The 12,913-nt window shown below is 44.2% G+C and overlaps 1 protein-coding gene across 1 annotated transcript in view; it reads right to left on the bottom strand.

Moving 5' to 3' along the window:
* TRPA1 (transient receptor potential cation channel subfamily A member 1) overlaps positions 1 to 12,913 on the bottom strand; it is an 812,153-nt gene that overhangs the window by 578,477 nt on the left and 220,763 nt on the right. Inside the window, exons 5-7 of the mRNA XM_078686165.1 lie at positions 10,738 to 10,845; positions 5,797 to 5,905; positions 5,552 to 5,697 (exon numbers count right to left, since the gene is read on the bottom strand). Coding sequence (XP_078542291.1) covers positions 5,552 to 5,697; positions 5,797 to 5,905; positions 10,738 to 10,845 — 363 coding nt within the window. The remainder of the gene's footprint in view (positions 1 to 5,551; positions 5,698 to 5,796; positions 5,906 to 10,737; positions 10,846 to 12,913) is intronic.

Genomic DNA, 12,913 nt, shown 5'->3' with positions numbered 1-12,913 from the left:
TAATGTAACTTTCCTAAGAGCATTTCAAAGAGTTAGAAATATAGCCTGGTATGGTTATATTGAGAATGTGTTGATCCATTAGAAATAAACCCGCATGAGTGATCAAAAATAAACTTGACACTCAGGATAGATGGCCAAAAGTAAACACATCTTTTTTTATTTAAGCAGAGAAGTAGGATACCTCAGCCTCTGTTGAAAACCTCTTCTGCTCAGAATATCTCAGAAACCTCTACTCCCCTCCCCATCTTAGCTAACTTTGTTGTAGCCATTATGCAGGATGATTTTCAAAAACCTACAAAAGAATATACTTATTTTATGACTATTTGTAAAGCGCACTATCATCAGTGAGGGTATCCTGCTGCTACCTATCGTGACATTACCACGGAATGCTTGACACATACTAATTGTAATGAAGAAAAAATTAAATTTGTGGCATTGAAGCCCCTTTATGGTTGGAGCACAGGTGTAATATTCGAAATGGTGAACATGTACCTAATGCTTTCATTTAGCACTTTGAAGTGAAGCGGCATACAGAGAAAATACATGAAATGGTTCATTCTAGGCAAGCCCATCTGTGCCCGTCCACGCCAAGACCACGCCCAGCGCCAGAACCCCTGGCCCCCGCCTAAACCAAGAAACCCGACTGAGATACAACACCACCACGCTCCACGCACTCAACACCGGCCGACCATCTGCCTGCTACCGAGCAACCCCGAAGCGCACCCACAGAACCTTCTCCTGCCAAGTCTGCAAATTCACCTGCGTCCGAACCTGCACCCCACCGTCCGGGCCAGGCACCAACAACCACCACCTCAAGTGGTCCCTGCTCAACACCCGCTCCATCAACAAGCACGCTGTCGAACTCTGGGACCTCCTCGACAAAACAGCACCAGACGTCGCCTTCCTCGCGGAAACCTGGATGAACGCCTCCTCAACCCCGACATCGCCATAGGCATCCCGGACGGCTACAAGATCACTCGAAAGGACCGCGTCAACCAAACCGGAGGAGGAATCGCCATCATCTACAGGAACACCATCGGCGTCACGACTAACTCCGAAGATGCCCTCACCACCGCCGAACACCTATACTTCCAGATCCACACCGACCCCAAGACCACCCTCGGAGGAACCCTCATCTACAGACCCCCAGGGCCACGCACACAATTCAGTGAAGCCATTCGCGACTTCATCAGCCAACACGCCCTCGCCTCATCAGACTACATCCTCCTAGGGGACATGAACTTCCACCTGGAGAACAACAACAACAACAACACCACCACCCTGCTCGCCAACCTTGGACTCAAGCAACTGGTGAACACCCCCACCCACTACGCTGGCCATACGCTCGACCCCATCTTCTCTGCCAGCAGCCACGTTACCTTCAGCCACTCCACCGGACTACACTGGACCGGCCACAGCTGCATCCATTTCACCTTTAAGAAGAGCACATCCCACCACCACCCGCAACAGATTCCCCGCAGATGCTGGAGCAAAGTCACCACAGACCAGCTAACCACATCACTGAGCCAGAACCCACAAATTAACACTGCTGACACCAACAACATAGCCCGCAACCTCACACAGTGGATCATAAACTGCGCCGATGCCCTTGCACCACTGAAGAACCCTCCAGGCAAGCCCGGCAACAGGAAATCCACATGGTTCACCAACGACCTCAAAGAATCAAAGAAATCCTGCCGAACCCTCGCGCAAACCTGGCGCACCGAACAGAGGAGGGAAAACCTGACAGCCCTCAAGACCGCCACTCGCAAACACCACCAGCTGATCCGCACCACCAAAAAGACATTGTTCAAAGAGCGGCTGGACAACAACACACACAAGAGCAAGGAACTCTTCAGCATCATAAAAGAGTTCTCCAACCCCAGCGCCAGCAGCAACGACATCACACCATCGCAAGACCTTTGCAACTCACTCGCCACGTTCTTTCACCGCAAGACCACCGATATACACGACAGCTTCGGTGCCCAGACTCCGCCCCAGCCACCGAACCAACACCCCCTACAACCACCCTCAGCGCTTGGACTCCCATCAGCACTGAAGACACCACCCACGTTATGAACACCATCCACTCCAGCTCTCCTTCCGACCCATGCCCTCACCATATCTTCAACAAAGCCGACACCATCATCGCACCCCCCCTCTGGAACATCATAAACAACTCATTCACGTCCGCCACCTTCCAAGAGAGCTGAAAGCACGCAGAGATCAACGCCCTACTGAACAAACCCACAGAGGACCCTAAAGACCTCAAGAACTTGCGCCCCATCTCTCTTCTTCCCTTCCCTGCAAAAATCATCGAAAAGACCTTCAATAAACAGCTGACCGCATTCCTCGAAACCAATGGATCCCTTAACCCATCCCAGTCCGGATTTCGAGCCAACCACAGCACCAAGACCGCCCTCATCGCAGCCACCGACGACATCAGGACCCTGCTTGACAACGGGGAAACAACCACCCTCATACTCCTAGACCTCTCAGCCGCCTTTGATACAGTCTGCCATCGCACCCTAATAACCCGCCTCCACAACGCTGGGATCCAAGGTAAAGCCCTGGACTGGATCACCTCATTCCTCTCTGACAGAACCCAGAGAGACCGCCTCCCTCCCTTCCGCTCCGCGGCCACCGAGATCATCTGTGGCGTACCCCAAGGCTCGTCGCTCAGCCCAACCCTCTTCAATATCTACATGAGCCCCCTCGCCGCCATCGCACGTAAACACAACCTCAACATCATCTCATATGTTGACGACACCCAGCTGATACTCTCCCTCACTAAAGACCAAGCCACAGCCAAATTCAACCTCCAGTAAGGAATGAAAAACGTCGCGGAATGGATGAAACTTAGCCATCTAAAACTGAACTCAGACAAGACGGAGGTCCTCATCCTTGGACCATCCCCATCCTCCTGGGATGACTCCTGGTGGCCCACAGCACTGGGCACCGCACCGACACCAACGGACCATGCACGCAACCTGGGATTCATCCTGGACTCCTCTCTCATGATGACCAAGAAAGTCAACGTCATCTCTTCCTCATATTTCAACACCCTGCGTATGCTCAGAAAGATCTTCCTGTGGATCCCTACCGGAACTAGAAAGACGGTCACCCAGGCCCTTGTCACTAGCCGACTAGACTAGGGGAGTGCCCTATACACAGGAACCACAGTCAAACTTCAGAAAAGACTCCAGCGCATACAGAACATATCCGCACGACTCATCCTCGACATCCCTCGCCACAGCCACATATCTGCCCACCTGAGAGACCTGCACTGGCTCCCCGTCAGCAAAAGGATCAAGTCCAGGCTCCTCACCCACGCACACAAAGCATTCCACGACATAGGTCCCGAATACCTCACGTTCCACACTCCTACCCGCAAGCTCTGCTCCGCCAACCTCGCCCTCGCCACCGTCCCACGGATTCGCAGAAGCACCACCGGAGGAAGATCATTCTCCTACCTGGCTGCCAAGACGTGGAACTCCTTCCCCACGCACCTACGAATGACCCAGGACCATCTCACCTTCAGGAAACACCTCAAGACCTGGCTCTTCGAGCAGTTGCAGCACCCACCCTCCCTTCAGCGCCTTGAGACCCTTACGGGTGAGTAGCGCGCTCTATAAATGTATTGATTGATTGATTGATTCTACAACAACTGTTTCCCCTCCAATAGAGTGGAGATTTTCAATGAATAATACATTATGAGTGAAATGGCTGTCCTTGATTGTTTGACTAATTCAAGTAAGAGCGACCACTGACAATCAAAGCTCATCAGAAGATTGGTAAAGACTGCAATATGATGCATCCTAAGACTAACTATGGATTAAGGCAAAGACATGAAAGATTATAATGTGAATGACTGCACGTACCAGAATGCACTGATATCTCGCTGGGTATCAGTATCCGATTGAAAGTAATCCATTTTGCAAATACACAGAAATTCAACAGAACTTGCTAAATTAAATGTGTTTCTACAGTGCTGAAACTCCAGGGCTGAGTTTTTTTGCCTCATGCTGTCTGACACCTCTGCCCATTTGATTGACTTTGTCAACAGACACTAATATACCAGAACTTCCATGACCTCTAAAGAGAACACCTGACTTGTTTCCCATAGTCAAACATTAGCTGCAGAGCTCCATATCTGTTTACAATAGCTTTTTACTCCCTAAGTTAGGCCCCAGAATCTACTACATCAGTCTAAATATTATTGAACCTACTCTTGGTAACACACCTCTCTTTCCTACGTAAAACTTAAAGACACAGCTCTAACTTAACATTCAGTTGCTTAAGTGTAATTTTGTACAGAATACCGTATCTGCCTACTAAACGCTCTGCTACCAACTGCAGATGTTTTACGAATCGACTCTTAGGAGTCAGGTGTACAAGTGATGCAGTAGTAAACAACATTAAACAACCTGGATATCGTTCAAAAAGCTCTGACTAACCCAAGACCAAAAGAAAAGGATGTATGGTATTCACATTACCTTCCAATGTGTTTTCACATCCAATGTGCTCACTTGACTAAACATAGTGCCAAAAATGTTGGGGACGTTTTCAAACAAGGTACCAAAAGAACCCAAGCACCCCGATATTTCTTAAGGATCCAAAGGAAGGTGTTTCTCCACCAGCAAACTATTTCACTGGTGAAGAAAAAAAGAAAACAAATGCATATATTTCCAACAACCATACAAAACATAGACAGTGTGGCTTCCATATGTACTGTTGGGGCCTTTGCGACAACCTCAAGACTTGTAAATGTATTACAATCACATGAGGACCTCTACAATTAGCAGATTTGCTAAAAGGAGGTTTAATAGTTCACGTCTGTTCATGAGATAAATGTTAAGGTACAATAAAACAATGAAAATTACAAGACTCAATTTATCATTCAGACCTTACCTCTGATGCTAACTGATTTACTTCAATGAGCTATTTGCATTCTTTTATGATCATAAAATGTCATTAGCCAATTTGAGGGTACTATTTCTGAACGTTCAAAGAAAACACTGGAGGAGCAGGCACATATCTTCCAAAATCATTAGCACTAAATCATTTTTACAGCAGAAAAAAATGTAAAACCAACTTCTGCCTGAACTGCCAATATTTTGATTGCAATATGTTGACAGAAGGAACGCCAGCAGAAATAGAACCCGATGTGCAATGTTAAATTTGGTGGCCAATCTGATGCCATTGTGTTGGCATCAGGACTGCCAAATGGATTCTCCTAATGGCAGGAAACATGCGATACCCTCTTCAAAAACACTAAAAATGCAGAGGGCAGAAGGAACCTTTCCTTCTTTTGCCAGGAGCTCCGATAATGGTCTACATTATGTGAGTTCCTGTAGTAGGTACAATGTGCCTCATTTGGTGTTTTTTATCTCCTCCTATGGCGAGAGGTTTAAAAAACCGTGTTAATTTTATTTTTTAGGCGAAACTCTTAGTAGCAATTTTAGAGTCAAAAATAAAAATTCAGTTTTTACATTTGTCAGCTATTTTACTATCTATTGTATGTTTATATGGCAACAGTCAAAATAATTACCTCTTGTTGGTCAATCTTTGCCCCAAAGGCTATGCATTTATTTACAATGTTCAAGCATCCTGTCCGGACTGCTACATGAAGCGGGCTGCTCTTCAAATTGTCAGTAAAGTTGATATGTTTGTAAATAGAATATCCTTTCTCTTCCCCTAAGAATAAAGGTATTATCATTAAAATACAATACAATTGAGGAATATCTGAAAATAATTATAAATGAACGTAACCATGACAAGACAACTCAATGTTACCTCTCTTCAATATGAGCTCCAGGCATTTTTCGGAGGCAGCCATTACTGCCGCGTGGATAGGGTAACTTCCCAGTTTGTTCTTTTGGCAAATTAAGGCATCTTTTTTAAACTGTAAAAGCAAATACAATTGAAATGTAACATATTTCTGAAAATAAGCTCATTAAACTGAGATCTTGGTATTTTTGCTAATGCATATTTATAGCTTTTATTTATAGGTGCATTCCATAGCCAGGCTCTGCAGTCTATATACACATAAAACCATACTGCAGCCCCCATGCACATTTACTTCCTCCTGCAGGTCAAGACTGGGAAACCAAAAGTAGCCATACTCCCTTTGTCCCCTTGTGCTAACCTTCTCTTTCCATGCAACCACTTCTCTCCTCCTGCTCCTCACCCACTCTGATCATTCTCTCTCTCTACCCTTATACCTCACCCTCTCTTTGTGCCTCTCTTGAAACCCCTTGTATCTGCTGCAGTTAACCTCTGGGAGCTGTGAAAAGTAACAAGAGTGTTTAAATAAAGGACAACTCTATCTGCCGATGTGAACCAGAATAAGTATGTATTAATATAACAATTGTCCTGTGGGACTCATTCAAAAGGCATACCTTCTTATGTGTCTTAGAAGGAACCCGGGGTTACTCGGACTTATCACTGGGCCAAAATTAATAAAAAAAGAAGACAAAACGCAGGACTGATATAGTTTGCATCTTGTAATGTTTGACTCCAATTAAGTGTAAAAATCAATAAAATAAGTGATCATAACGCAGACGATGCAGTGCTCCAAGGGTTTTTATATTCACAAATTACATAGATACAAGACACCATACGATTTTCTCCAATGGTTGTATGCATGGATTGATTAAATTAATAAGAATGTATGCATTAAATTACATGTAGCAATCAAGACGGAGGATTTGTTGACGTTTCGACCACATGTGACTGTTAGAGTCTCTTCAGGACATAGTCAACTGTCTATAAGGCCTATGCATCAGAGAAACAGATATAAAAACAGCATTTCTAAGTCCTGTGCTTTAACATACTGTAAATTTCGATTAAGCAAGCAGTGAGTAATTCACCACCTAATAGTATGTTCACTTGTGTAACATGAAGAACAACCATGTATTGAACCTATGTATAATAAATGGCAATAAAAATCATCCTCCGAGTTCATCATAATTCAGTGCTGCAATATACGTTGGTGGTTTATGAGCACAAGAAAAGACCATGCATCAACAGTGTGCATACAAGGTGACTCAATCAGAAAGGGTGGACAATGGGACCTCGGGTTATGAAGGCACAAAATGTCACAATCATAAAAAATGAAACTCCTCTTATATGCAAAGTGTGAATACCATTACTCATACCATTGGTGAGTGGTCCAAAACAACTAACTGTATACTCATACGTTAGTTATACAAGAGCACAACAACCAGTGAAAAATCACCTGTGTGCCTATGGAACAAATCAGCCCTAGTATAAGAAACTGTGGATAAGACGGTAATGCATCATTTTCTAATAGAGTAAAAATCATCCTCTTTCTGAAACAATGGTCCCACCACCATCTGCTTTGAGCGAGGCCAATTTTGCTCCTCCTACGTGGAACACACACAAACATGTTAGGTGTTTACATCACTAATACGAGGAGAATGTAATATATGCCTGCAGCATTTTATTTCCTAAGAGTTCCGTACTGAATGTCCAGTGGCTGACATAAAGATAACGACATCACATTGCCTTAGAAATCGAGGTTAACAGCCAGGGTACAGTCTATGCACAGATAAAAGAAATCTCTTCGGAAGGAGAACTGAAACAAACAAATTTTAAAGAAACATAATATAGGAGTTCACGATTCCCACATCTTTAAATTGGGATTTTTAAAATGTATTGTTTCAAGAAACGCATATCAGCAAGGAAGCAATTGACAATATTTCTATATTCTGTGTTCATGTTCCACAACACATTAAGTTGTGGTAATTTCCTGAAGAAGGCGTTGGATACGCGGAAACGCGCGTCGAAAAATTACTACGCTACTTGATTGTTATTATATTAATGATAGCTACCCATTGATTGAAACCCCAATGTATTGTAACATTGTATTTTTATTGTAAAATTTATTGTCGATACAGATGTGTTGTTACATGAATTTCTGATGTTTTTTAATTTGTTATGAATTTTTATTAATGAACAATAAATACACTATATAGTTTTTATAGAACTATCTATTGTTTTGGATTTTTGCTATACCCTCCGCACATGTATTTTTGTTTCTATCTATAATTGCCTAGGAATTGTTTTTTGCATATGTAAGATGTCAGGGTGAGCCATGGTTCTGGGTTCAAGAGTGCATTAAAGTTATAGGTGTTAAGGTTTGCACTTTCTGGAGCATGGATCAATGCAGAGTGTGCATTGATGAACATGAGATGGAGTGTGTTTGGTAGTTTGAATGTGTGTGGTGGTTAGTTGGGAGTGTGTGAGGTTAAGTCTATATGTTTTGAGGATGATATGTGAGTGATTGTGTGGTCTAGGTCTGGGTGAGATTATTAGGGCTAAAATGCGCTGAGTGAGGCACATGATGAGCTCTTGCAGGTTACAGTTGGAAGAGTTTCCCAAGTCCTTCCTGGCTCAAACAGACCCAAACAGGAGAGTTCTTGTTCTGTGTCAACCCTTTGTTGGCTTGTAGTACCTGGGTGTTAGGATGCCCAGAAGAGTGGACTGAAGGAGTGAGAATGTAGGAAGTAATGTCACATCCTGCTGAAATGAATGCCAGGCAATTAAGTATATATGTATATGGCATTTCTATATAGCAAGCCCAGCCAAAAGGCAGTAGAGTGCTGCACATGGTCAAATGCAAGTTTAAAGTCAACAAGTAATAGGAGAGAAAGCTGAGTTATGATGGGTAGTGATGTCTGATGTAGTAATGTAGTGTTCTTTAAAGATGTTTAGTCTTCAACCCTTTCTTAGATTGAAGCATCTTTGGGGCAGTCATGATGGCTAAGGGGATCTTGTTCCACATCCTAGGAGCATAGGTAGAAAAGGCCTGGTAACTTGTTATTTATTTTGTACACATCTTAGTTGGCAGTCTCATGGTGTCCTGGCTATGGGAGTGCCAAGAACCACCAGAGTTAATGTGCTTGTCTGGGTTTCTTTTCAGTATAGTTTGGAGAGAAACCAGTGACGGTATGTCCTGAGGAGACAAGATGATGTGAACCGCAATGATGTCACTCCTTATGGAAATGGATGCTTAGGAATTAAGTCTGCTTCCCTGGATTTTGCTTTTAAAGATGAGTTTGGCAGTAAAGTAGCGATCTCACTTCCTGCAGAGATGAATGCTGGAAAATGCAGGGAAATACTGAGAAATGACTTGCAGTAAAGATGGATGAAGTAGAATGACAGCAATCTGTTTCCAGATATTAGAGGGGCTGTTCTCACATTTGCATATTGGTGGTCCTTAGAATTAAAGACAGTGGAAAGGTTTATAGAACGGTGAAAGAGGAAGTAGTAGAAAGTGGGTTAGATTAGTGTGGGAATGTTTTCAGAACTGGTGGAGTTACTCGCTTTACAAAGAATAAGCATTGCACCTTACAACCCATTCCGCAGAACATTCCTAGACCTGGAAGGGAATGAAGCCTGAAGGAATTATGATGTTTCATTGGCACTCATGGACTCAAACTGCTCTCCAAGAGTTCTCACGCTGGCCTTTGGATCCTTGATATAGGGCACAAAAGGCAGAAGGGCTCCATTAGATGATGTTTGCCAGGTAGTGAGTGGACTCCACTGGATCTTGAGAGAATCTTAGAAAAAGAGAAACCTGGTGGCTAGTAGCCTGCACTGAGGCCCTGGGAGCTGTAGGAGAAACCAGTAATTATGTTCCCAGCATAAAGAACAATTTGAGATTTCTTTTTTGACCACCTAGAGACTAGAGGAGCGTGCTGAAGGTGCTGAGGCTACCAGAGAATGTATGGATCTTCAGCGGCCAGGATCTCCAGGTTAATTCACTTTGAAGTATTTATTGTGGAATAAATGCTTCACTGAGACCTTAGAGGGAAGGTATCAGGCCTAATAGAGTTGTGCCCGACTACAAGGTCCAACCTTGCCCAACTCGAATATTTAGAGATTCAAAATTGACAGTTGGTTAATCTGACTTTGTTCTGGAGTTTTGGTTCCAACCCTCAAGGTAGAGAGTCATGACAGAGGGAGCTCTATGATAAGGAATCCCCCTGTTGAGGGACTTTCACTAGCTTCAGCCTTCTATATTTTCCTGCTGAATGATTTTGAGAAATTAAAATTAACAATATTCCATGGTAAAACTTCAACCGGTGTAACTTGCTCTGCTTATATGATTCAGTTCCATCATGGCTGACCTGAAATTACATCTGGGTCCCACTTTGCTGTGAAGATTGACTTAGACTGATGCTTTTTGGGGCGTTTCCTGGTGCTTTTTTCCTTAAAATATTAAACATTGGTTTGACGGATTCCCATAATACATCCTAAACCTTTTTTTGTGTATTGCATGCATAGTATTTTTCCCTTAATTTTTCTGGGAATTCCATAGTGTTTTATTCCTAACGTTAACTTCATTGCTGTTTGTTGCTGCTTGAATTCAACACCCATTTCTCAGGTTAACTGCCTTCTACTTGTGCCACATCTACCAGGGGTTAAGCAGAGATTCTCATAGAATTATGTTTCAACAAAAATGGATTATGTTTATTAAGTTGCTTTCCAAATTAATAATTCTCATAGAATTATGTTTCAACAAAAAAGGATTATTTAAGTTGCTTTCCAAATTAATAACCCATTGTTTAACAGTGTTTATTACTTTAAAATATCTGAATAACTCACATAGATGTCCCACACGGAGACTCAATAATACATGCTATAAAATTCAGTTAAATACACACAGAACATTTTGAAGAAATGAAATTGATGCCGAAATATACAAACCAGAATTTCTAAGGCTTCAGGGTTATTGATTGCACATGCTTGAATTACTGGTGTATTCTCAAGTTCCCCTCTCAGGTTAATATTAGTAGTGCTATGATTAGCTAGCACCTAAGAAGCAAAATAGGAACAAATGTTAAATAAGCACAAATTATCTACAACCATAACAGCATATTCATAAATAAAAAAAGACAAATAATCCAGACAGTCAGTAAGAAGCAGGGATCAGTCAGGAACCATGCATGAAAAAAAGGATAGTAAAATATAGAAGTAATTAGGAATAACCAAGTATCCTATGTTTTCAGGCTCATTTCCAAGAGCAACCCCTGTGAAAGAAGATGTAAGCCTGATCACAAAGATAAACATACACTTTTTGCGTAAGTTTACTATTTTTTGCTATTCACAAATGTAAGTTACGAGTAGTATGTTTTTTCTGCGGAGTCTCAACAGTCGGGCAGAATCTCCGAAATTGGGGCAGAGCTCCCTCTTGAGTGTGGAGACTTTATCTTGAGTGCTAAGAATCTGCCCGAGTATCGAGACTCTGCAGACATAAATATACTAATCGTAACTTACCTTCGAGAATAGCAAAAACTAGTAAACTGAAACCAAAAGTGTAAGTTTACCTTTGGGAATCAGGCCCCGTAAGTGCTATATTGGGTTTTGTAAACACAATGACAACAAAGAAAACATGTAGGCATGGATTGGAAGGCATCAAAAAAGAGTTTATGATAGCAAATAAAATGTAAAAATAATATTTAGAATTTGCCAGTTGGAATATTTAATAAGAAAAATAGCTCTAACAATCAGCGGTAGAGGGGTCGTGGCCACGAGCATCACGATGGCGGTCACACTTTGAGAGTGCCCTGGAGCCCTCCGTCATACACTTGCATGCAACCCAAAGACAAAAAAGTAAAAATTGTCCCCAGCTGTTCATGAGTGCCCTTGCACGACGCATGGGCGTCCCGAGCCACTGTGGCAACTGAGAAGCCAGACGGCCGCAACAGAGAAATAGCATGGGCCAAGGGCAAGATGGCAGTGCTCAGGCTGCAGGGAACTCCGGGCCGGGGGCAGTGCGTGTGCACCCGGCCTTTCAGGAGGGAGGGTGTCAAAGTTATACTGGGGCCCCTTCTGCCTGCTTGGAATATCGGGGCCGCAAGTCCTCATGGTCCTGACCCTTGGGCCGCCAGAGACCGGAGAGCAGTGAGACACCAGAGGACAAGCAAACAGGTGTGGCGAGCTGTAGCATCAGGCAGCCACTCACCACCAAGGAAAGGACGTTGCAGATGAGCCTTGCCCTGAGCTGGTGGCAACAAGTGATCCCTCTGCAGTGCAATGGATTGGTGCAGCCCAAGAGGGATCTGAACAGATGAAAGGCCCTGAGGTATAACAGACCTGTGAATCCTGCACCCACCACCCACACCTGCGGCCCCCCAGGGAGAGAGAAGATATGGTGAACCCACTGCTAAAGGTGCCGCAACAAGGGTGCCAGAGAAGAGACAGTCTAGTGCCCAAAGCCTGGACACTCCTGATTTGCTGTCCCTGCAGGTGAGGAGCAGCGGGGGCAGCTGATGTCGGGCTGTACCTATCTTGTAGTGGTGGAGACGTCCAGACATGGTGAGATGGTAGGGGCAGCGGGCCGGTCAGTGGAGGTCCCCCTTTACCTAGGGTACCATTGAGCACCCGGAACTGGTGGCCTGCTCCCTCTGAGCAAGTCGGTCTAGATGTGAGCGTGAGCCAGACAGGCAACAGCGGGTGCCCCCTCAGAGGGGATTGAAGACCACGTCCGGCGCACCAGAGACAGAAGGATGCCCCATCTCACCGCTCTGATCACTTAGGAGGAGGGCGGGGTTGCATACAAGACAGGGCCCCCGTCCCCTGAGGGGAACCAAGATAAAAATACATATGAGGCCGAGAGGAATACCGGGATGAACACACAGGGATTACATTGCAGTTATCAGTAGTTCCCCAGCCAGGACCCTATCTCTGTAGCCCACTGAACCTGGAGCTATTCATGATGGTTCCCCCAGCCAAACCACCGGGAGTAAGCGGGTCCCGGATCTCAAAGTGGGAAGCCACGACCCTATTGACAGCCACAACCCTATTGACCTGAAAGGACCCAGGGAGAAAGAAGAACACTTGATTAGGCCTCCCCCTGGCCCCCGCAGGCACTACAAGGGTT

This window comes from Lissotriton helveticus, chromosome 4_1, assembly GCF_964261635.1.
Source record: "Lissotriton helveticus chromosome 4_1, aLisHel1.1, whole genome shotgun sequence".
NCBI lineage: Eukaryota > Metazoa > Chordata > Amphibia > Caudata > Salamandridae > Lissotriton > Lissotriton helveticus.
This window is presented reverse-complemented; position numbering and strand designations above follow the sequence as displayed.